This window comes from Aulonocara sp. 'chitande type north' Nkhata Bay, linkage group LG6 (assembly GCF_057382095.1).
Source record: "Aulonocara sp. 'chitande type north' Nkhata Bay isolate Kocher_YH1m ecotype deep benthic linkage group LG6, A_spYH_male_GT1.1, whole genome shotgun sequence".
Taxonomy (NCBI): Eukaryota; Metazoa; Chordata; class Actinopteri; order Cichliformes; family Cichlidae; genus Aulonocara; species Aulonocara sp. 'chitande type north' Nkhata Bay.
This window is the reverse complement of record NC_141349.1, coordinates 4,455,172-4,479,048: the sequence shown is the minus strand read 5'-3', so window position 1 is coordinate 4,479,048 and position 23,877 is coordinate 4,455,172. Positions and strand designations below refer to the sequence as shown.

The window sequence follows — 23,877 nt, the reverse complement described above, 5'->3', positions numbered from 1 at the left end:
CTTCTAATTCATTCTAAAAAGCGGGAATTTTACTGTTCTGAACTTCTAGAAATTTCTTTTGGAAATAAACATTTACTAAAAAGACGCAATGGTTTTTGAAAAACATTTATTCTGAACTGTGCACCACAATTTCAAAACATTTTCTGAAAGATGTAACAGTGTACATGTTCTCACTTTCATTAGAATTTTGTTTATCAAAAGGTCTGACATGGTAAATGCAAATAACAGCATTCTCATCACTTATTTCTTCAATACAATATGCATGTCCTTCATTCATCCCTTTGTGGAACTTCAACGCACTTCTGCTCTCCCCCATATTCCATCTTCACAAGCATATCCTGTGCGGAGATTGAATAAAAATTAGTTGACACTAATTAATGGCACAAATAATCCAGTAAACAATTGCAGCACAGTAAAAAAAAAGAAGGAATCCTCTTTGAGCCATTACTTGTGTAAAGTATTTTCCCAAAAGACAAGGACACAGGCAACAGGTAATACTGAACTAAATGTAAAACCTCAACCTTTTTCATTTTTACCTAAACCGTGTGCACAAAACTCTGGAGGGATCTAAATGCTAACGTAGAATCCAGTCAGGACGTCTGCTACTGCTGTTTGCTCGTTTTTGGGGTTTTTTTTATGGGCGATCGTTTTCAGGCTTCAAGTAGCACCATTATACCAACATTTCACATTCTAGACATTGTTTTAGGTGTATTTGACCAAAAGTTTGACTGAAAATTCACATGCAAGCTTTTTTTCAAGGCTGTGGTATTTGCCCGCAAACAATACCTTTCAGCTAGCTAAAACAGAATATTATGCTATCACCGAGCAACATGGCTAATGCCTTTCACACAGCTTTGTCTCAACTCCAAAGAGCCACAGAAGTAAAAGCTCATAATAATAATTGAAACAATGTTTGAAAGAATGACTTACCAAGCATGGCAAACAACTCAAATATGTAGAGCAAAATGTTCCGAAACGGCTTCACTTCAGCTTCGATTGGAGCCGTGCTGGGGGCGGAGTCTGTGAATTTACTCTGTTGGTGTCATAGCCCCTGTAGGAGTTCAGAGTTAAGAGGTCAAGAGTTAATGTTTCCATTGTAACACCTCCAGATTTGACAGAGAAACACTCATTTTTAACACTCGATTTTAACTACTATCATTTTACACCTCAGAGTTACATTAAAAGAATGTGACTCTACTTAGAGTAAAATTAACTCTACTTTTGCAAGAAGACTATTAACACCAAAACATTTAACACTTTTGAATTTGCTGTGTGGGGCTCGCACACAAGAATTTCACTCGCATGTGCTGTGCCAGTGTGCCTGCACATGTGATGTGACAATAAAAAGTGATTTGATTTGATTTGATACATGTGTATACTTTTGCTAGGAGTGTGTTGGAAATTTGGTAATTGAGTGTTGTGCAGTGAATTGTGCCTACAGTTTTGCAAAGTGTGTGTTACAAAATTGCAAACTGAGTGCAAAGCAGTTTTTGTGCTTTTAGTTTTGCAAACTCAGTGAGTGGTTTTGCTATAGTCTGAATAGTTTTAGAAATTGTGCTACAGGAATCACAGTTAGGGTTTAAGCATTCAGAAAAAACTGTAAGAGTGCTAAATCTGAGTAGCTGTTAGTGAGATGCACATTCATTTCTTGTAAAGAAATACATCATCAAGATTCTTGCAGAGTTGAACTGATACATACTGATACTAATATATAAATAAATGAAAGCGCTTCATTTATTTGAAGCGCTTCCACTGCAGCTGTTGAAGCTGCAGTGAAACACATCAACATCTTGGTTACACGTGACATGAGCCGTTTCAACCACGCTTCAGAGCAGCGTTTCAAAACTACTGCGCTTCGTAAGCTCGTCAGCATCGAGTGTTCTACAGTTCTTACAGTTTTTTCTGAATGCTTAAACCCTAACTGTGATTCCTGTAGCACAATTTCTAAAACTATTCAGACTTATAGCAAAACCACTCACTGAGTTTGCAAAACTAAAAGCACAAAAACTGCTTTGCATTCAGTTTGCAATTTTGTAACACACACTTTGCAAAACTGTAGGCACAATTCACTGCACAACACTCAATTACCAAATTTCCAACACACTCCTAGCAAAAGTATACACATGTATGGCTATCATTAACACTAATTTGCCAACTGTCTGGCACACTTTCACATGTGAAAACTGTTTTAGATAATTAGTCCACTTTGCAATCAGCCTAAGCACTATAATCCAGGTAAGCTGTGTGTGCGGAGTACAATGGAGGGAGCAGAAAGAGTGAGAAGTAGAGGAGGCCGAGGAAGAGGACGTGGAGGTGAAGAAGTAGGATGAAGAGGACGACAAGGACAAGGAGGAGCAAGAGGAAGACGAGGAGGGGGCAGAGGAAGCATGTTCACTGCAGACCACGTAACCCATATAGTCATTATGGCGATTGCAAATAATCCTATACTTGGAAATGAACACTTGTGTTTGTTTTGATGTGTGTGAATAAACACCAGTACTTGAAGTTTGGATCCCTCTATGCTTATGGATCTATGACAGAAGTATGAGCTCAAACTGACATAGCCTACCTTGTGCACAGGGAAGGCAAACGCCAGATGTGTTTTGTATTCATACCATCAGTGTGCAGTTGGCGCATTGTGTGCTTAGTAGATGATGGCTTGTGTGTACTGTTTGATACGGAAACACCATTTTTACGAAGGTGTGAAGAGTTAATCTAGCTGTGTTTGCTTTTGCAAGAGAACTACAATGTTTTGATTATTGGGTGACAGGTTTTCTTATTTGTGTGAAGAGTTTTGCAAAATTAGCCAATAGTTACAAAAAATGTGCTTAAGCAATCAGAAAAAACTGTAAATGTCATCATCATCACTTGAAAACGCCAGCATGGTGTGAAGATAACAAAGCTCACTGCCCCAAAGAAACACTGCTGCTGCTGAGGCCCAATTCACTACTGTAGTCACATCTTAAGCATTTTCTAGCTTTCAGTCTGTGTCTCCCTAAATCCTCCATATTTGCCATACAGAGCACTACATTTACTGCTCATTTAATACAAATGACCGTTCCAACAAATGAGGAAACGATCACACAGACCACTTCTTTGTTAGACGCGCGCCTGTTGTAGCACAATTCATAGATTTCCTCCAACGCAATGTCCGGCCCACTGTGCAGCTCAGCCAATGAGAGCCGAGGGCCTGCGCAGTGATATTAGCATACAGGCTGTATAAAAGGAGCTGCTCTCCGTTACACAGCTCATTCGTTGCTGCAGAGTATCGAAGGAACAAAATGCCTGAACCCGCGAAGTCCGCGCCCAAGAAGGGCTCTAAGAAAGCCGTGACCAAGACCGCCGGCAAGGGCGGCAAGAAGAAGAGAAAGACCAGGAAGGAGAGCTACGCCATCTACGTGTACAAGGTGCTGAAGCAGGTCCACCCCGACACCGGGATCTCCTCCAAGGCCATGAGCATCATGAACTCGTTTGTCAACGACATCTTCGAGCGCATCGCTGCCGAGGCCTCTCGCCTGGCCCACTACAACAAACGCTCCACCATCACGTCCAGGGAGATCCAGACCGCAGTGCGCCTGCTGCTCCCCGGTGAGCTGGCCAAGCACGCCGTGTCTGAGGGCACCAAGGCCGTCACCAAGTACACCAGCTCCAAGTAAACTGATCCTGCTGTCAGTCAACCCAACGGCTCTTTTCAGAGCCACCCACTCTGTCCTGAAGAGCATACGTTCTACCTTCAAACGTGCAGTTACTATGTTGCCAACTACTGCAATCGCGGAAATGCTTCTTTGTCACTAGGTGCTATTGATCCGCTACATTGACCCAGACTCAGGAAATGTCTTGTGTGTGTTGTGGAACGATGACAAAGTAACTACAAATACAACATTAATGCCACTTTATGTTTGACAGTCTTTCAGTGCATTTCAATGGCTCCCCTGTGGGCGGCGCCTCCGCTGCATTTCCTGCAGGACTGAGAGGAGGAGAGCCACCTCTGTCCCCAAAGCCACTCTGCTTTTTAACTCCAGCCCTTAAGACCATTTCCCACACCTGTAAACATAAACTACTCTACGCTCTTTTTGTGCTGCCACTTTATTCACTTTTAGTCACTTAGTTATTTATTCACCTATTCAGTCACTTTAATTTTAAAACTGTGTATATGCTGTGTATTTATTATCTCATTCTTATTGCCTGTTTATGCCCTGTCCTTGTCTTCAATGTCGTGCTGCTCCATTGTATCTTATTTGCCCCTTGGGGATAAGGGCTGATTATTATATTATTTTTTTTACATGTATATTCTGATTTCCAAATACATTCAATACAAAGCAAATTCCAAAGAACAAATTGAAAACAGTACTGAACACAAATGTTGCTCTGGCCAGTTAACTCCTTTTGACAGTTCCTTTACGGTGTGTGAAATGGAAGTGTTTTGTGTGTTGTTTTTTTTTTTTTTTTTTTTTTTTTTTCTCCTCTGATATCCAAAGTTTGTCATTTCACAAAAAATTTGCATAGCAGAATCCAAAGAAGCAGTAAACTTAAAATTTAGTATCAATTTGTCTGTATCGTTCTGATCTGGGGTTGCGCCGTTTTTCTTATGTTGTACATTTGCACTTTATGTGGTCCTGTGTTGATTGTCCTATGTAGCACCACGGTCTTGGAAGAACGCTGACTTGCTTCACTGTGTACTGTAGCACTGCACATGGTTGAAATAACAAAGCCACTTGACTTGATGTGCTCGTAAACACTATAATCACTAGTGATGTGCGATACCACTGATTTCCTTTCCGATCCGATAACGAGTAATATTCAGGGTGGTATCGACGATACTGATCCGATACGATACTTTGTACAAAAACGTATTTTATTTATTGTATCTCAAATTATAGCGTCATAATGATTACAGGACATAAGATTACTTGTTCTTATCACTTAATAATGCAGAGTTCATCATATAGAAATAAAAAAACTAAAGTTGTGCCTATTTGAATCTAATTCATAATTTGTTGGCTCCGTAGCCACCTTTCTCTATGCCTTTAGATAGTACAACTATTATAGCAAGTGCTGTGAATAAGATATATCTATCTGCTTAGCACTTTTATTTTTTATGTTTAGTTAAGTGTTGTCTTACAGTGTGTTTTGCACTAAGTACCGAAGCAATTTCCTAATGTTGTAAACCTGCTCAACATTAGGAAATAAAACCCATTCTGATTCAGAGGTGAACTTTGGTCATCTCAGTCTCTCACTAAACGCTCTTCTGTGACTGGTCAAGCACACGATGGGAGGGTGGGAGGTATTGTGCAGCATTTTACTTATCTTGGACAACAATCTGTGGTTACATTTTTTTAGTGGGTGGAAGAATAATAGAATCCTCCAGAAAAAGGAGCACAGATATACTGGGCATAATTAAATGCACTGTACTAGATTAGACTGAGGTCGCTATCCAGGACATAAGATAAGCTTTATTAGTCCCAGAGCTGGGAAATTCACCTTGTTACAGCAGCAACGTGGACAGAGCAGGATTAAATAAATGCCAAAAAAATAAGAGCAATATTACTCTGATTAAATAAATGAAATAGATATAAAAATACGTTTGACTAGTAGCGACAAAAAGAGAATGTTTAATAGTGAGATGTTGGATGTTTTTTAGCAGGTATTGAGTATTGCACATTGAGATACTTAGTGATCAGTTGGTGGATGTGTGTATTCACGTGTTCATTCGCTGTTGTTGTTTATAGTAGAGTCGGTAACTGTAGCTGGAAGGAAACGGACTGATGCAGACTAAGAGATCAGGGCCAAAGTGTGGAAGCGAGCTGCCGTAAGGTGACTAACTAATGGTGATTTCTGATATACAACAACGTGAGTGAAACTCGAGGCCGCTGTGCTTTGGTTAGAAGTGAGCAGCTCTCACAGACGTCTCGCTGCTCCGTGGGCGTCCAGCTGCATCGGTGTGTTTGCTGGGAGTTCGCGGCGTCACTTTGTCCCACAGCTGCGCTCACCAGATGCTGCTTTTAAGTCGGAGTGCGCGAACGAATATGTGTCTGAGCTGGAAAAGGGCTTTTCACGGAGCTGTGCTGCGGCTCCTTTGTTTTAGGAAAGAAAAGAGCGCAAAAAGCCGCCGAGCAGCGCTGAGCTCCGCACTGAGTCGCTGAGCTTTGGAGGCTCCACAAAGCAAGAGCAGAGAGCACCAGAGCCCGACACGAGGCCTGCCCGAGGAGACACGAGTCCGCTGTGGACTGCTCCACTGTCGGCCTGCAGTGCTGCTCACACACTCACTTTGAGCTCTTTGATCCCGAGACACGAAACACAAACAGAAGCATTGCGTGGCGCACGCGAGAGCGGCGCGCGCTACATTCACTCTCCACGGTTCTCATGGTGCGTTTAAGTGCAGTGTGACGCTTCCGAGTTGCCATCACTGCACCGTGACTCGATCAGAAGGAAAGAGGAAAATGTCAGAGGAAGCACCCGCACCTGCTGCCGCCGCCCCGGCCAAGGCGGCCAAGAAGAAGACGACGGCTTCCAAGCCGAAGAAGGTGGGCCCCAGCGTGGGCGAGTTGATCGTGAAAGCCGTGGCCGCTTCCAAGGAGCGCAGCGGCGTGTCCACAGCCGCTCTCAAGAAGGCTCTGGCTGCCGGAGGCTACGATGTGGACAAGAACAAGGCCCGCGTCAAGACCGCCATCAAGAGCCTGGTGGCCAAGGGCACTCTGGTGCAGACCAAGGGCACCGGGGCCTCCGGATCCTTCAAGATGAACAAGAAGGCTACCGAGAGCAAAGCCAAGAAGCCCGCAAAGAAAGCCGCTCCCAAAGCCAAGAAGCCCGCCCCTGCCAAAGCCAAGAAGCCGGCAGCAGCCGCTAAAAAGTCCCCCAAGAAGCCAGCGGCAGCCAAGAAGCCCGCAGCAGCTAAGAAGTCCCCCAAGAAGGCCAAGAAGCCCGCTGTGGCGGCCAAAAAGCCCAGCAAGAGCCCCAAGAAGGCGGCAGCCAAGAGCCCCAAGAAGGTCACCAAGAAGCCTCCCGCAGCCAAGAAAGCCCCCGCCAAGAAGGCCGCCAAGCCCAAAGCCAAGAAGGCGGCCACAGCAGCCAAGAAGAAGTGAGCTGCCAACACTCTCGCACTCAACAACGGCTCTTCTCAGAGCCACCACAGCAACACGCCAGAGCTCCTTCCTCACAATCACGCAACATTCTCTTATTCACAATAATAGCATTATTGTCAAAGCAAGATAAGATACTTTTTGGGTTTGTTTTTTTCTCATAACACTTGCAGCTTGTATTACTATCATGGCTCACATTTCACAATCAGAAAGTGAACAGAGCAGGAGGGACAGAGAGAAAGAGAGCCAGGGACAAAGTTTATTCATGCAGGTCCATATGACAGAGAATATGCATCTTCTTTTTATTTTCATATTATAATTTATATTTAATTGTGTTGTGGTTTGCAGTGTTTTGTGTTGTTTCACTTTAAATTTGTAAAAGGAAAAAGCTGAAAATTTAAATAGTTAAAAGTTGAAATGTGAATAGTTGGATTTTATTATAGTTGATTTATTACATTTCATGTGGAGTGAATAAATAAAAGTATATTTACGGTGGCCCCTACAGACAAAACACGTAAAAACTCCAAAACACCTACAAAAGACAACACAAGTGCTCCAGGATGCTAGGGGCAGTGTTGAACTTTTGTTGAACTATTTTTACATTAGTAATTCATTGTGCATAATTTTATATTATTGTTAATAATAAATTAAAACAACCTGAAGATCTGGTTGGGAGGCGAAAGAACCCCCCCCCCACACACACACACGAGAATAAGGTAATACTACATTTCCATATACACGAGGATGTTTGCTCAGAAAGAAGTGTGTGGCTCTGAAAAGAGCCTTTGTTTATTGGTTTCGTGCGTGAAGCAGAGGCTTTGGCATTTACTTGGCCTTGACAGGCTTCTCGGTCTTCTTGGGCAGCAGCACGGCCTGGATGTTGGGCAGCACACCACCCTGGGCGATGGTGACTCCGCCAAGGAGCTTGTTGAGCTCCTCGTCGTTGCGCACAGCCAGCTGCAGGTGACGTGGGATGATACGAGTCTTCTTGTTGTCGCGGGCTGCGTTGCCAGCCAGCTCGAGGATCTCAGCGGTCAGGTACTCGAGCACAGCTGCCAGGTAGACGGGGGCGCCGGCACCCACGCGCTGCGCATAGTTGCCTTTGCGCAGCAGCCTGTGGACACGACCCACGGGGAACTGGAGCCCGGCACGGGATGAACGGGTCTTAGCCTTAGCTCTGGCTTTGCCTCCGGTTTTGCCACGCCCACTCATTTTGAACCTTCTCTTCGCAGTGTCAACACTCAAAGGAAATGTGGCCCGATCGGCGCCGAGCCTGGCTTATATTTCCGCAGAGCGCGGGCGGCTTCGTCACACACCAATCGCAGACAGGCTCGCGGCAGCGCGCCTTTTCAAAGCACCTTCCTCCAATGAGCAGCGCACACTTAGGCGGGGCGGGGCTCCTCTGAGCGGTGCTGAGCATCACGCGGAGCCCCTCACCAATCACGAGCCGCAGCGGCACCGCGTCACGGCCAGTCACACACTTTAAGAGCGGCGAGTCTCCTCCGCTTGTTACATTTTCTGTTTTAAACGCAGGAAAGTTAAAGAGAGAAAGAATGGCAAGAACCAAGCAGACCGCTCGCAAATCCACTGGCGGCAAAGCCCCCAGAAAGCAGCTGGCCACTAAGGCCGCTCGTAAGAGCGCCCCGGCCACCGGAGGCGTCAAGAAACCTCACCGTTACAGGCCCGGCACCGTGGCTCTGCGCGAGATCCGCCGTTACCAGAAGTCCACCGAGCTGCTCATTCGCAAGCTGCCCTTCCAGCGCCTGGTCCGCGAGATCGCTCAGGATTTCAAGACCGACTTGCGCTTCCAGAGCTCCGCTGTCATGGCTCTGCAGGAGGCCAGCGAGGCTTACCTGGTCGGACTCTTCGAGGACACCAACCTGTGCGCCATCCACGCCAAGAGGGTCACCATCATGCCCAAAGACATTCAACTGGCTCGCCGCATCCGCGGAGAGAGGGCTTAAGCTGTCTGCACGCCCTCCTACAAACAACGGCTCTTTTCAGAGCCAACACACTCACACAGAGAGCGCGCTCCTTTCTTACAATAACATTAACCTCATACAAGACAGTACAAGACAGTTTTTTTTTTTTATATAATAGAAGCCATATGCTTGGCATGAAGGTGGCATCCAGTAACTTGATCTAAGCACCAGTACTTCCAATTCTTTCCTGCTACACATAAGTTTACATTACTTACAGTAGAAGAAGACTGTGACACCCCTGCTCTAAAGTACCTTTAGAGTTGTTTAAATTGGCTATAAACTATGAATGTACATAACAATAAGCCTAACATGGATCAGATATTTTTCACAGTTCATGTTCAGTTCACAGGTGCATATTTTTTTTTCACTCCCCAAAGATGTATAAAAAACTAACAATTTAACACAATTCTTTGAACTAACTTTGAGCATGGAAACACAGCATCGTCATGTTCCGCTGGCGTTGATCCAATACCTAGGCCACATCGCTGATGTTGCATTGAAGCTGACTTTTGGGAACTCTGTTAAACTAATCTCACTGCACAAACTGTGTTCAGACTTTGACACTAACATTGATAACATACAGAAAAATTATACTGTGAAGCTGTCCAGATCAGTCCAGTCAAGTAGAGATCATAGATATAGCGCCCCCAGAGAATGACTCGCTGCCACTTTCAAGTCAGAAAATATAGTACTGACATTCTGAATAATCTGTTGCGATCATCTGTGAATGCTATTGCATGTACTAAAGCCACTTCTAAAACTACATTGATTCTGGAAGTATGGAAGTTCTGGTATTCAGAGTTTCAAGGTAAAACCTCATTAACAACCTATTTGATCTGGGGACAACTAATAATATTTCATGGCATGACCTTCCCCCCTTTTCTGGCTCTGTTGGAGGCACCACTGGTTATTGGCCTTTAATAAAGATATTAACTGGATATAAACTGTTGGATTGTCTCTGTGACACATGTAGTACTCAATCTCATATCGTGTACAGTACACAGCTACTTATGGGGCGCCGTTTGTAAAGTGAAACATGCTGAAATTAACGGCAACATTTTTCCACATTTCGCTCAAAACCTTACAAAAACATATTTTTTCGAGTAATTTTTACAACATTTAGTAAAATATTTGTAACTTTTCATCAAATGTTAAATATTAAATCTCCGGTGCAACATTGTGTCTGTTCTCCTCCTCACTTCTCCCCGCCATGTGCTGCTTCACTTCTTGCCTACGAGCATGTCCAGCGATTTTGCTGGACATGTGCTGCAGCGATTGTGAAGTGGAGACTGCAGCTGCTAAGAGTGCACTACTGCTGAACCTTTGGATGGCCGACAAAACGGATCTTCCGATGTTTTCAGCTAAATCGCCGGACGTGCTTTCTCATGGTCGGGTTATCGCTGAATTCCAGTGGAATGACGGTCCCGCCATAATAGACGTTCCAGCCATGTGTTTCAGCCCTAAACCTAACCTTATCCCTAACTATAACCTTATTCATAACCTTTACTAGCAGTTAAATGACGTAAAATAGTGTTTTCCAAATCGATCTTTAGAAAATGAACGAACACGTGTAGATTGAGCTCTCCTTTTTCCGATGCTATAATTTAGGAACGTGTTGGGTACCCAAAAGCATAACATGTTGACAATTTGTCACCTAGAGAAAATTATTACGCTTTGGGAGTGAGAACGTGTCTGACCACTACCGGCACACTTTTGCACTGGAGGTTTTCGGAAAGCTTTTATTTTGGTATTTCCGCGGATCCGTGCAATAAATTTGCATGTTAGCCTAAACATTTAGATTTAACATTTAGATTTAAATATAATATTTAGATTTAACATTTAGATTGAATATTTAACATTTAGATTTAACATTTAAAATTCTGTTTTAAATATGAAAAGTTACAAATATTTTACTAAATGTTGTAAAAAATTACTTGTTTTTGAGCTAAATGTGGAAAAATGTTGCCGTTAATTTCAGCATGTTTCACTTTACAAACGGCGCCCCATAGCTACTGCACCCCAGGCACAGTCATGCTGTTCCTCGTTTCCGCCAAAGGCCAGTAGATGGCCGTAGTTTCAAGCACTCCTGTTTTCTTTTACGTCCTCAAATCAGATGTAAATTCAGGAGTCCGTCAAGCAACGACTCACATTTGTTTCTGAACAGCCAAAATGAGTGGAAGAGGAAAGGGAGGTTTTTTTTCGCCTGAGTTTATCCCTTCCCTTCTGCTTGTAGCCCTTGTGTTCTTGAACATGCCCCCCTATGTGCCTTTGCCCTATGCCTCTAAATTTGGCAACCTATGGGTAAGGTTGAAATATGGTGGAAGTAACGACCCACCCTCCCGCGATTATGTGGCGGAGGAACTCCTTTTCCAATCTTCTTGGGTAAACCCCCAGGACATCTATTCTTTCATTTCGTTACCCAATAGAAGAGAGTTTGAGCTGTGCTTCCTTCAAGAAGCCCCCTTACGACGGTTCTTGGAAATTCATCATACCAACTTAAATCACCCGAAGTGGAAGGAATGGTCTGTAGAATCTCCAGTCCAGCTAGAAGTCACAACAATTGTGGTGAAATTTTGGACAGGGAGAGTTCCAGACCAAGACATTGAGCTCTATCTACAAAGGTACTGTGAAGTCTTGCAACCTCCTGTGAAGCCGGTTGACAAATTCGGCTTATGGTACGGAGTAAGAAAATTCAAAGTACGAATGCGGAGAGATGGAGCAGGTCATATTGTTTCCATCCCTAACTCCATCTCTTTGGGCCCCTTTAATGGGCGTGTCATATATCCTGGACAGGCAAACAGATGTTTCGTCTGCCAAGCTTTAGACCACCAAGTAAGAGACTGTCCTACCTTTAAGTGCTGGAAATGCGGGGAGTTGGGTCATAAAGCTAAAGAATGCCAAAATGACAGCGAGTGTTCTCTATGCGGACTGAAGGGACACACCTTCTTTAAATGTCCCAAATCCTTTGCTAATATAACTAAAGCTTCCCAGCAGCCCTCCACGGGTGCTTTTCGCACGAACCTTCCAACCATCTCAGCGCTGTCAGTGGCTTCAAATCCAGCCCCGCTACAGGAAAGGCCCGCACATGGAAATGTGTCCTTGATAAATCCATTGGCTGTCTCAGATGCTGCCTCAGGACAAGAACCAGGCAGTCGTAACACAACAAATCTTCCGGGAGTAACGGAGCCGCAGACACACAATAACAACATAAAAGAGGATTTGACGCTTTCAAGACAACCCGAAGAAATGGCAGTTGGAGGTGGAGAGGAACCGGGAGACCAATCCTTCTCACAAACCTCTGATGTGGAATGTGAGAGCGATGACGAGCGAAGAGAAAGCGAGGAAGAAAATTCATCTGAAAGCTATCTAAGTGCAAGTGATAGTGAAGAATCACCCATTTCGACTCCTGTGGAGATTTCTCCTACAGATGATCCTGCAGGACAAGATGATGTGGATCCACAAACAGGGATTTTTCTTAACAAACAGCATCCTGCGATGGAGAAATTGGTCAATGAAACAACGACAGGAGGAAGGAAAAGAAGTGTCTCGATGGCGTCTTATGGCAGAGATAAAAGAAAAGACGATCGATCCAGCCCTCCGCAAGGTAATGTTGAATTTACAATGTTCCCTCCCTCTACTGAATAACCCTCCTACTACATAAATATGAGCATTCTTAAAATAATAACATGGAATGTTAGAGGGTTACAATCAGAAAGACTAAGGAAGAAGAAAGTGCTTTTTCTGCAAAAACTGGACTATGACATATTATGCCTTCAAGAATTAAGATTGAAAACCAAGGAAGATGTTGAAGAACTGATTAAATTATGGGGTCCAAGCCACTCAGTAGTCTCAATAGGGGAAGATAGTGCAGACGGGGTGGGCTTTTTCTTCAAAAACACTCATGTGAACATCATAAAGAAAAGAGATATAATACCAGGACGGCTTTTACTTGTTGATTGCCATTATGGTGGTCAAAAATTTCGGTTAGTTAATGTGTATACCGCACCAGAAAGAACAAAGAAAATGCAATTACTAAAGAAAATGAGACATTTGTTGGAATGTGGGTTTAATACTGTTCTATGTGGGGATTTTAATATGGTTACGGAAGAGAATGATAGGATTGCTAGTACGATTTTCAAAGAGTCCAGGGAAGGCAAATTACTTACACAAATATGTAATGACGCATCTCTTAGGGATTTATATAGGATCTTAAACCCTCAGACAATTCATTTTACAAGGTTTGACTCCTCCTCTAAAACTAGAATAGATAGGATTTATATATCTTCCGAGATTGTAGCTTTAAGATATAATGATTTCGTAACTGATTTCTCTGATCATAAGGTAGTCAGAGCTACGATTTTGTGTGGCACTGACCCCCCTTCCACTTATTGGAAATTAAATACGAGCTGTCTAAGTGACGGGGCACTAGTTTTGGAATTAAAGGCAGAAATTGTGAAAGTTTTGCAACTTAAAAAACTCACAACATCTGATATACAATTGTGGAAGATACTGAAAGAACGGATGCGAAAATTTTTTAAATTTAAATGTAGAGAAATAAATTATGCAAAAAATATAAAGTATAACGAACAAGTAAATCAATACATATTGTTGAAGAATAAAAAATTTAGAAAAGAGGATGAAGAGAACCAGATTGAAGAACTTAGAGTTAGTATTGAAAAAGTAAATAATGAGATATTATTTAACATACAAAAATCAATGGGAGGTGATATAAATGGTAATAAAGATTATATGATTGGTGCTAACCAAAAGAAACGTAATAATGAGTTCATTTCTTCTATAAGAGATGAGGGAGGAAACTCCTTCGTAAAAGAAGTAGATAAAAGGCGAGTTATCAGAAGGCTATGTGCCCATATGTTCTCTCCGTTATCTACAAAAACAAGTGCAGTAAAATATTTGTTAAGTAAAATAGAACCTCTGGACTCCATCCAATATACCTCACTTTTAGGAAATATTACTAAAGAGGAGGTAGAATGTGCGATCAGTCAGTTAAACATAAACAAAACCCCTGGTTTAGATGGGCTTCCGTCCGAATTTTATAAAATAGTTGTGAATGAAATATCCAAATTTTTAGCCACTGTTTTTAATGAAGGCATGCATGAGGGAACTTTGGGTGACTCCTTTTATAATGGATTAATGTGTTTGCTATATAAGAAAGGGGAAAGAGATAATATAAATAATTATAGACAATTGACAATAATGAATGTTGATTACAAAATATTTGCTAAAATAATTATGAATAGGTTTGAAGAGGTATTAGATAAAATTATAGAAAAAGAGCAAACATGTGCAATAAGAGGTCGTCTGATGTGGGATAATTTATGTACTCTGCATGAAATAATTTACAGTAGAAAAGACACAGAATTTTTTATTTTAAGTCTCGACCAAAGGAAAGCTTTTGATTACATCTCCCACTCTTATTTGTGGGCAGTAATGAAAGCATATAATATGCCTGAAACCTTCATCTCCATGATTAAAGTATTATATAAAAAATCCCTTGTCCAGATTAAAGTAAACGGAAGACTGACCGAACCCTTCCATGTCGAATGTGGAGTGAAACAAGGATGTCCTTTAAGCGCAGCCTTATATGTTCTAGCAATAAATCCGTTACTTAAAACAATCAATAGTGATAGCCGTTTTACTGGATACATCCTAAATGACACCTACAAGGTGACAGCCCTTGCTTATGCGGATGATGTCTCTGTAATTATTAAAGATCAAAAGGAGATATCAATACTTAAGGATTTGCTAACAAAATACGAACAAGCTTCTGGTGCTAAGCTAAACCAGGAAAAGACCGAAGGAGTTTGGTTTGGACAAAACTTAAAAGAACCTGTAATTGATTTAAAAACTAACAAGGAGATGAAGATTTTAGGTATTTGGATTACTAAAAATGATCCATGTCTTTTGAATTGGAAAAAGAAAGAGAGTGAAATAGAAAACGAAGTAGCTAAATGGGACAATAAAAATACAAACTATAAAGCGCGTGTGAATATCGTGAAAACACACGTAGTCTCAAAGATGTTGTTTCTGGCTACTGTCTTTCCCCCTCCTCACAAAACTGGTATTAAATTAAGTAAATTGTGTACCAAATTGATTTGGGGGACAAACCGCGAAGTAACACAGAGGAAATTAATGTATAAAGGAAAAGAAAATGGAGGATTAGGAGCGCCAGATCTTAGTGTTAATTTGATGGTTCCTTTTCTAAAAAATGTATATAGCGCATTGGAGCGAAGCACCCACTGGATCCAAGGGAAGGAATCTTTGTGGAAAAAAATGAAAGGGAGAGCCCGAACGGGAGTGCCATACTTTAAACTTGTGTTTGGGGATCTAGTGGATCAGTGGAAATTGGATGATTTAAATCTATTACAATTAAACTCAAAACAGATATATAATAAAATCAATCTAAAAAAAAATGAAGGTATGATACAATATAAGGCTGTGGAAAAAGAAGAAAATCAGAAAATAGTTAAAAACATATATGACAAAGTAATATCCGAGAACATGAGAGATACAGTGTGGCTTATCTCTGTCGGACGTCTCCCAGTAAGAGCTGTGGTTCTGTGGAGTTGCTTCGTTACCACTAAGAAATGCCCTATGGAGAATTGTGATGAAGACGAAACTCTTGATCATCTATTGATATCGTGTTACAGGACGGTTGAAATAAGAAGGAGGATGGAAAAACTAGGTTTTAATATTGAAAATAATATAAAATCAGTAAGATATGGTTTGTTTAAAGAAAAGATGAGTGAAAATAAAAGAAGATTGTTTTGGCTGGTGATGTGTATTATAAATGTCCACATATGGAAAACAAGGGCTAAAGGTGTTGTAGAACAAAAAATGATAAGTAGTTTCACCGTATGTAAAAACATTGTAACGGAGCTGAGAAGAAGAAAAACGAGAGATATGAAATTAGGAAATGACTTGCCGTGGGAGCTTTTATTTTTGTAATATGTAAAATAAGATGTGAATAATTTGTGCATGGTGCTTGCATTATGTGTATTTGTAATTGTGTCCTTTGATAATTAAATAAAGTATTTAAAAAGAAAAAAGAAAAAAAAGAAAGGGAGGTAAAGGACTCGGCAAAGGAGGCGCAAAGCGTCACCGTAAGGTGCTTCGTGATAACATCCAGGGCATCACTAAGCCAGCTATCCGCCGCCTGGCTCGCCGTGGTGGTGTGAAGCGTATTTCTGGTCTGATCTACGAGGAGACCCGTGGCGTGTTGAAGGTGTTTCTGGAGAACGTCATCCGCGACGCCGTCACCTACACCGAGCACGCCAAGAGAAAGACCGTCACCGCCATGGATGTGGTGTACGCTCTCAAGAGACAGGGCCGCACTCTGTACGGCTTTGGTGGTTAAGCTTACTGCACTGACAACAACAACGGCAACAAAGGTCCTTTTCAGGGCCACCCATCTCCTCTGTAGAGCTGATCCTATCTCTTTTGTTTGTGTCTGACACCATATTCTCAGGTTACTGTCACCGCTTTATTCTCTGCGTAACATCTCCCTCGTCTGGCTTCCACGTGACCTGCATCCAAAGCAGCAACTATTCATGACATGTAGCACACAAATTCTGAATGTGTTTGCAACTTATTTTTGTCAAGAACTTCACTGCAGAAAGCTCAATGTACCACGTGGGTAACAAATATTTAGTATTAAAGGAAGGAGATGGCTTCTTCAAAAGATTACTGCCATAAAGATGACTTCTGCCTGAGGCTCCAATGACTCAACCAGCAGTGCGAGAGCAGCCGCTCTGTCCGTTTCAGTGTACAGTGAAGTGGACTGTTGCGATAGGTCAGAAGAAGCCTGCGCTAATTTAATGAATGCTACCTTTTCAGACATTTAGTCTCTTAAATACTTACGTTTGAACTTACTGAAAACAGTTTCTAGCCTTGACAATTCTGATGACACGAACTCTGAGAAAGATTAAAAACTGGTGCAAAACAGATGGGAACCTGTGATTATCAACATTAAAAACACTTCATTTTGTTGTACATTGCACTGAATTAAGCCTGTCGAGCAGCTGAAACAGTTCTAGGGAATGTGCTAATTATCCAAACCTCTTTATGATTCAACAGTTTTTATTCATTAACAGCACAAAGTGAAAAACAAACAGAATCCCATACATTTCAAATCATTACGTACATTTACAGATACATATTGTAATGATCAGCAGCTGTTGCTGTAAATTAATGTAGTTTCATGCCATACCACAAGGTGGCCCTATCTGTTAACATGGGCATGCGAGCTAAGAAGCGGTGAGATACTCTTGTTCTTCCGGCTGGCTAAGATTGAATAATAAAAGTACGTTGTAGATCATAAAAGGACCCCTTCTTCATAAATAAGGAGACAAACAAAACACATATGGGAAAAGGAGGATGAATGTTTTTGGAAGTAGTTTTTAGTTTTAGCTATTTTAGGGGGATATCTGTGTGTGCAGGTGACTATTACTGTGCATAATTATTAGGCAACTTAACAAAAAACAAATATATACCCATTACAATTATTTATTTTTACCAGTGAAACCAATATAACATCTCCACATTCACAAATATACATTTCTGACATTCAAAAACCAAACAAAAACAAATCAGCGACCAATATAGCCACCTTTCTTTGCAAGGACACTCAAAAGCCTGCCATCCATGGATTCTGTCAGTGTTTTGATCTGTTCACCATCAACATTGCGTGCAGCAGCAACCACAGCCTCCCAGACACTGTTCAGAGAGGTGTACTGTTTTCCCTCCTTGTAAATCTCACATTTGATGATGGACCACAGGTTCTCAATGGGGTTTAGATCAGGTGAACAAGGAGGCCATGTCATTAGTTTTTCCTCTTTTATACCCTTTCATTCCAGCCACGCTGTGGAGTACTTGGACGCGTGTGATGGAGCATTGTCCTGCATGAAAATCATGTTTTTCTTGAAGGATGCAGACTTCTTCCTGTACCACTGCTTGAAGGTGTCTTCCAGAAACTGGCAGTAGGACTGGGAGTTGAGCTTGACTCCATCCTCAACCCGAAAAGGCCCCACAAGCTCATCTTTGATGATACCAGCCCAAACCAGTACTCCACCTCCACCTTGCTGGCGTCTGAGTGGGACTGGAGCTCTCTGCCCTTTACCAATCCAGCCACGGGCCCATCCATCTGGCCCATCAAGACTCACTCTCATTTCATCAGTCCATAAAACCTTAGAAAAACCAGTCTTGAGATATTTCTTGGCCCAGTCTTGACGTTTCAGCTTGTGTGTCTTGTTCAGTGGTGGTCGTCTTTCAGCCTTTCTTACCTTGGCCATGTCTCTGAGTATTGCACACCTTGTGCTTTTGGGCACTCCAGTGATGTTGCAGCTCTGAAATATGGCCAAACTGGTGGCAAGTGGCATCTTGGCAGCTGCACGCTTGACTTTTCTCAGTTCATGGGCAGTTATTTTGCGCCTTGGTTTTTCCACACGCTTCTTGCGACCCTGTTGACTATTTTGAATGAAACGCTTGATTGTTCGATGGTCACGCTTCAGAAGCTTTGCAATTTTGAGACTGCTGCATCCTTCTGCAAGATATCTCACTATTTTTGACTTTTCTGAGCCTGTCAAGTCCTTCTTTTGACCCATTTTGCCAAAGGAAAGGACGTTGCCTAATAATTATGCACACCTGATATAGGGTGTTGATGTCATTAGACCACACCCCTTCTCATTACAGAGATGCACATCCCCTAATATGCTTAATTGGTAGTAGGCTTTCAAGCCTATACAGCTTGGAGTAAGACAACATGCATGAAGAGGATGATGTGGACAAAATACTCATTTGCCTAATAATTCTGCACTCCCTGTACATTACACTAGGTTCGACTCATTAACCAAAACTCGACTAATAGATTTTACATATCATCTAATATTAAAAGTCTTAAATATGACACATTCTTAACAGATTTTTCTGATCACACGGTGGTTATGGCAATAATATCGTGTTGCTCCCACGAATTTTTGAACTATTGAAAACTCAATACATCTTTGTTAGCAGACGGGTTGCTTGTGCCTGAAGTTAAATCTGAAATTAAGAAAATATTACATCTTAAGATTTTTACTGCCTCTTTCACGGAACTTTGGGAACTTCTTAAACAACGCATGTGTAAATTTTTTAAATTTAAAGCGAGAGAATTAAATCATGCTAAGAATATGAAATACAATGAAAATGTAAGTAGATATATATATTTAAGAAATAAGAAGGAGAAACAAGAAGAGGAGGAAAATCAAATGATGTCTCTTAAGGAGAGCATTGATCGAGTCAATAGAGAAGTTTTATTTAACATGTTGAGACGTACTGAATTTCATGGGAATAGCGACTATATGATTCTAAATCATCACTTGACTCAGTCTATCAGACTCTTCTAGGAGGCTATGCTGAATTGCTTCTTCAAGAGCTTCATCTTCCTCCAGAAAAAGAGGGCTAAGTAGACAAGAGATATTAGAAATCATAAAACATGTCAGCCTTGAAGAATTTCTCACCATACATCATTAAAAAAAAGAAAGATTAAATGTAAATCCTAAAGTTGCAGTCATTCAACAAAAAAACCAAACATACAACCCACCCCCCCCCCAAAAAAAACCAAACAAACAAACATGCAAATTGGAAACCTGCATCGAAACAATATCCTAAACAACATCTAGAATGAAGGATTTCTTTAACCCTTAGACAACAGCTTACTCAAATTCTGCCAATTTATATGGAAACATCTGCTGTCCCTCATTTTCACTCTCTTGAATGCAGCTCTCTGTTTCCTGATGCTTGGCCTCACTTTCACCTGGTGTTGTAGGCAACGCATGATGCACTGAAAAAAGGAAAGAAGGTCAGCATGACTTGCTTCATAATGTTAACAGAGCCTTTATATATCCTTATATTAGTTCAAATAGAAGTTGGGCACATATTCCTCCTTGGCTGTAATCACCTGTGATAATCCGTAAACATTAAAATCAGACAAATTAATGATGCTCTCATCAAACAAACCCCCCAGGAATTATTATGCACTGCAGTAACAAACTCTAACTGGTCATTGAGCTTAGAACCTCACTAGGTTTTCATTCACGTCACATACCTCGTCTTCTCCGGCAGACTGGACTTTCAAAGTCACTGTCAGACAGCTCTTCTGGTTCCTCCTGAGGGAAAAGAAAGCATGTTCTACATAAAATCAAATACAGTTGCACCAAATCACTGGTAACACAGAGACACATGGCTGCACTAAAAATTGTTTACACCTGCTAAAAGTGCAATATTAATTAAGAAAATTACGTTAAGGGAACAGACTCACTTTTTAGACAATAAATATTTCTGCACTGCAATATAAAATGTTTACCTGTGCAGGTGTTTGTATCCCTGCCATTATATAGAGGCAGGTGGTGGAACAAATCGAGCCAACTTCTTGGCCACCCCAAAGAAAACTGCTAGAAACATTTGGTTTCATTAGTCGTTTACATCCTCTAATTGTACTCAAATACTGAAAAGGGAATGTCTGGCCAGTTTACAGTGCAAATGTTCTTCTGAAGATTGCTGCTACAGTGGGGCAAAAAAGTATTTAGTCAGCCACCGATTGTGCAAGTTCCCCCACTTAAAATGATGACAGAGGTCAGTAATTTGTAATGGAAGACATAGGCATTCATTGGGCTAAACTTCAGATGACATCAGTGAATGTTGACTTGCTATCCTCTGTTCTTGAATGTGACAATAAAGTTAGTTTTACTGCAGAAGTGTTGCTAGGAGTGTTTAAGCATTTACTTTATTTAAATTACAATTTTAGGACAACCTGTGTGGGTCTTACCATGTTATGGTATTATAGTCACTTATCACAGTTGGTCTCATTTCCCACAAAAATAAATAAATAAATAAATAAAAAAAAATTAAATTTAAACTTACCTGTAATACTTACCTTGACCGCTATATTTCCTCCAAGGAGAGGCATCTAGGTCTGGAAGGTGTGAGCTCCAATTGGAGCCTGATTTTTTCTTTTTCTTATCTGTGGGAAAGTAGCATTTAAATACAAAAAATGAGTCCACTGTAAATACCATTAGGATCACTAGTTAATATATTTGAAATAGTGATATTATATTAGTATATATACATATATTTAAATGTGTTTATTATCTTTTACAAATATAATGCAATAAGGCATACTGAAAGACCTACCAGGGGATCGGTGGAGAATAGAGGTCTCAAGTATAGGGGATACAGGAGTAAATGGGTGGAATACTATGGACCTCTGTTGCCAGTGCACCTGAACCGTATTGACGGAATAACAAAAGCTCACGTTCCTAATACCTAACCTAGCCAGATGCCTTGATTCTCCCCACCTGACCCTCAAAGTACGTCGACCTTCTCCTACAAGCACAAATAGTGACACACAATCTGCTCATGATTATAGAGATCGCAATATATGGAGTGCTTATTTATCTATGTTTTAGAATGGCTCTTCATATAGACCCTAGTATTTTGGTACATGGAAGAGATGCCCCTACCAAATACACTTAGCCCTAACCTTAACCAGGCATCTTAATATCAGATAAGTGGTGTATACCTCTCCTCTCTCCTCCTCTAGTCGCCTAAAGGGAACAAACCCTGATCGGAACACAGAATCCTAACCTCAACCAGAGGTAAATTAGGGATAAAAATCCTCTTTCCCCTTTTGATTTTTAATTCCCTACTCCATGATGCACAGTTATAAGGTCTAGATAGACCAACTTGAAAAGCATCTTACCTAACCTCAACCAGGGGTCCATTATAATAGGAACAGGGGTATTTGTCTCTCCTCCTCCCTCTCTCCCCTCCCCTCTCCCTTTTTTTCTTTTGTTTTTTTCAGAATGATTCATGAACGGAACCCACTCCACCAGAAACACCCAAATCCAGTCCGGATTCAATAGACTATTACTCTTCATCTTATACATGGTTTTTTATTTTTGCTGTTTTTTGAAAAAAAAAAAACAAAAACAAAAAAAACAAACAAACATATTTTTTTATATTTTTATTTTTTTCTCCCCAATCACGTTCCTGCTCCGGATATTACCCGGTGTCGGGTTCTCCCCATTGGCCCGCGACAGCCCCAAGACTCCCTCACGGGCCCCACTCCCCTACCCAGTAATTAATTAATCTTGATTTTGGTTTGTGTACTTTTTTATACAATTATTTTCATTCAGGCAGATGGGTTACCTAAGTAACATCCAGAGTGGTACCAACCAATGAGCTCAATCCTCATTAACACACCTGTCCATTCTTCGCTGTGACTCCCTCTGATGAAGCAGCAACAGGCTGCGAAACGTAAGGGGTAGAAGCTGTATTGGGCCCCAAACGGAGCCTTTTTGACAAAACTTATTGGTCTCAAAGGGTGGAATATAATTCCAACCCTGTGGACTTCTAGAAATTGGTTTTATTGGACTTAATTTCGTCCGCAATTGGCTTTTTTAGCCTTTTTTAAATTTCCTTAATAAATATTTGGCTTTTAGTATGTCAGTGAGGCCTTACCTTGTGGAGAAGCCTGCTTAAATCACACTTCCATTGATTGGAGGTCGGAATCCGTGGGCTGGAGGGCCCCCCTCTTTTCTCCTCCCTTCTTTTGTCATCTTTTGATAAGGGACAGGACTTAATCTACAAACAGAGTGCTTTGGACTCCTACCTGGATAAATTCACGGACACAACACCGGGAGAGACAGAAAAGAACTGCTGGAGACCCAGGGTGGAGTGGAGCCGAGGCCCAAACACAGGTGAGCCTCATTTACTGACTATGGATTTTTCCAACAGGTTCCAGCGGGCCCAATCCAACTTTCCAGCGGAGGTTAGGAGGAACCCATCTGCTAGAAAACACCACAATAATTTTCAGAGGGTAGGGGGGGAGGGAGAGGGGGGACAAACAGGCTCACAACGTAACCGTTATTCTGTATATCAACCTTTAAATGCAAATACTAGACAGACTGCAAAAAGTTATTTCAAATTAATGCAGGCCATACACCATAAAAACATCATTGATAAAGCTATTTTGACTCAAACTCCCCCTAAGGGAATGGCTAGACAGATAACAAAGCTCACGGCATTCATTAGACCTTCCTCCCCCACGGAGGAACTCAGGGAGGCAGTAAACCTGAACACGCAGACATGGCTACAGAATAGCCTCTCCATACTGCAGCAACATTACGCTAAAATCGTGTTAGAATATCAATATACAATTTGGGACGACACAGCTTTTCAGGTGGCAGCAAATTGGATGATAAAACGCTATAAAGCTAGATTAGCTGCAGACACTCTGGGAGCTACCAGATCCTTATTGATCGAACAATTGGAGGGCTCAGACATCTGTTTCCTCGCCGCTTGTAGATTCTGTGGAAGAGGAAACACCGGAGGAACTAGACCTAGAGAATGAGGAGGAATTCCCACCTCTGAGCCAAGTCAATAGATTGAACCAAACCTCCCTGTATCTTTTTTTTTTTTTTTTTTTTTTTTTTTTTTAATAGGACAGGGGGAAAGAATGAAAGAAAGAGGGGGAGAGGAAGAAAGAAAACCAAAGGGAAGAAGAGACGGTGAGAAGGGGGGGAAGAGAAGAAAAAAAAAAAAAAAAAGAAAAAAAACACTCCTGGGTCACCTGTATGGAGAGAAAGACAAACAAAAAAAAAAAAAAAACCGGGGAGACAGCAAACAACAAAGAGCAACATAATAATAAAAAAAAAAAAAAAAGCACCATCACAATAAACTAGCTAGTCATAGATATCAATAGTTACTAAATAATAAACGATATTGTGCAGCACGCAAGATAGACAGCGCACAGTGTG

General features: G+C 41.4%; 4 protein-coding genes, 1 long non-coding RNA gene and 1 pseudogene across 5 annotated transcripts; 4 read left to right on the top strand and 2 right to left on the bottom strand.

Moving 5' to 3' along the window:
• Positions 1-3,201: 3,201 nt before the first annotated feature.
• On the top strand, positions 3,202-5,140 carry LOC147327076 (histone H2B 1/2). The gene has a single exon (XM_086297468.1). The coding sequence runs from the start codon at positions 3,282-3,284 to the stop codon at positions 3,654-3,656; it is 375 nt and encodes a 124-aa protein (XP_086153594.1). The 5' UTR covers positions 3,202-3,281; the 3' UTR covers positions 3,657-5,140.
• Positions 5,141-6,439: 1,299 nt separating this feature from the next.
• Positions 6,440-8,464, top strand: LOC147327074 (histone H1 pseudogene; annotated as a pseudogene).
• LOC147327075 (histone H2A) lies at positions 7,474-8,312 on the bottom strand. The gene has a single exon (XM_086294682.1). The coding sequence runs from the start codon at positions 8,289-8,291 to the stop codon at positions 7,905-7,907; it is 387 nt and encodes a 128-aa protein (XP_086150808.1). The 5' UTR covers positions 8,292-8,312; the 3' UTR covers positions 7,474-7,904.
• Positions 8,465-8,632: 168 nt separating the features above from the next.
• Positions 8,633-10,140, top strand: LOC147327073 (histone H3). The gene has a single exon (XM_086297467.1). The coding sequence runs from the start codon at positions 8,633-8,635 to the stop codon at positions 9,041-9,043; it is 411 nt and encodes a 136-aa protein (XP_086153593.1). The 3' UTR covers positions 9,044-10,140.
• Positions 10,141-11,230: 1,090 nt separating this feature from the next.
• Positions 11,231-16,439, top strand: LOC147327072 (histone H4). The gene is made up of 2 exons (XM_086297466.1): positions 11,231-11,252; positions 16,150-16,439. The coding sequence occupies exons 1-2, from the start codon at positions 11,231-11,233 to the stop codon at positions 16,437-16,439; spliced, it is 312 nt and encodes a 103-aa protein (XP_086153592.1).
• A 2,896-nt stretch (positions 16,440-19,335) lies between these two features.
• Positions 19,336-20,292, bottom strand: LOC147327071 (uncharacterized). Its single transcript, XR_015130013.1, has 3 exons — positions 20,166-20,292; positions 19,778-19,901; positions 19,336-19,519 (listed from the first exon to the last, which is right to left on the bottom strand). It is a non-coding gene; the product is annotated as an uncharacterized LOC147327071 (long non-coding RNA).
• Between the last annotated feature and the right edge of the window lie 3,585 nt (positions 20,293-23,877).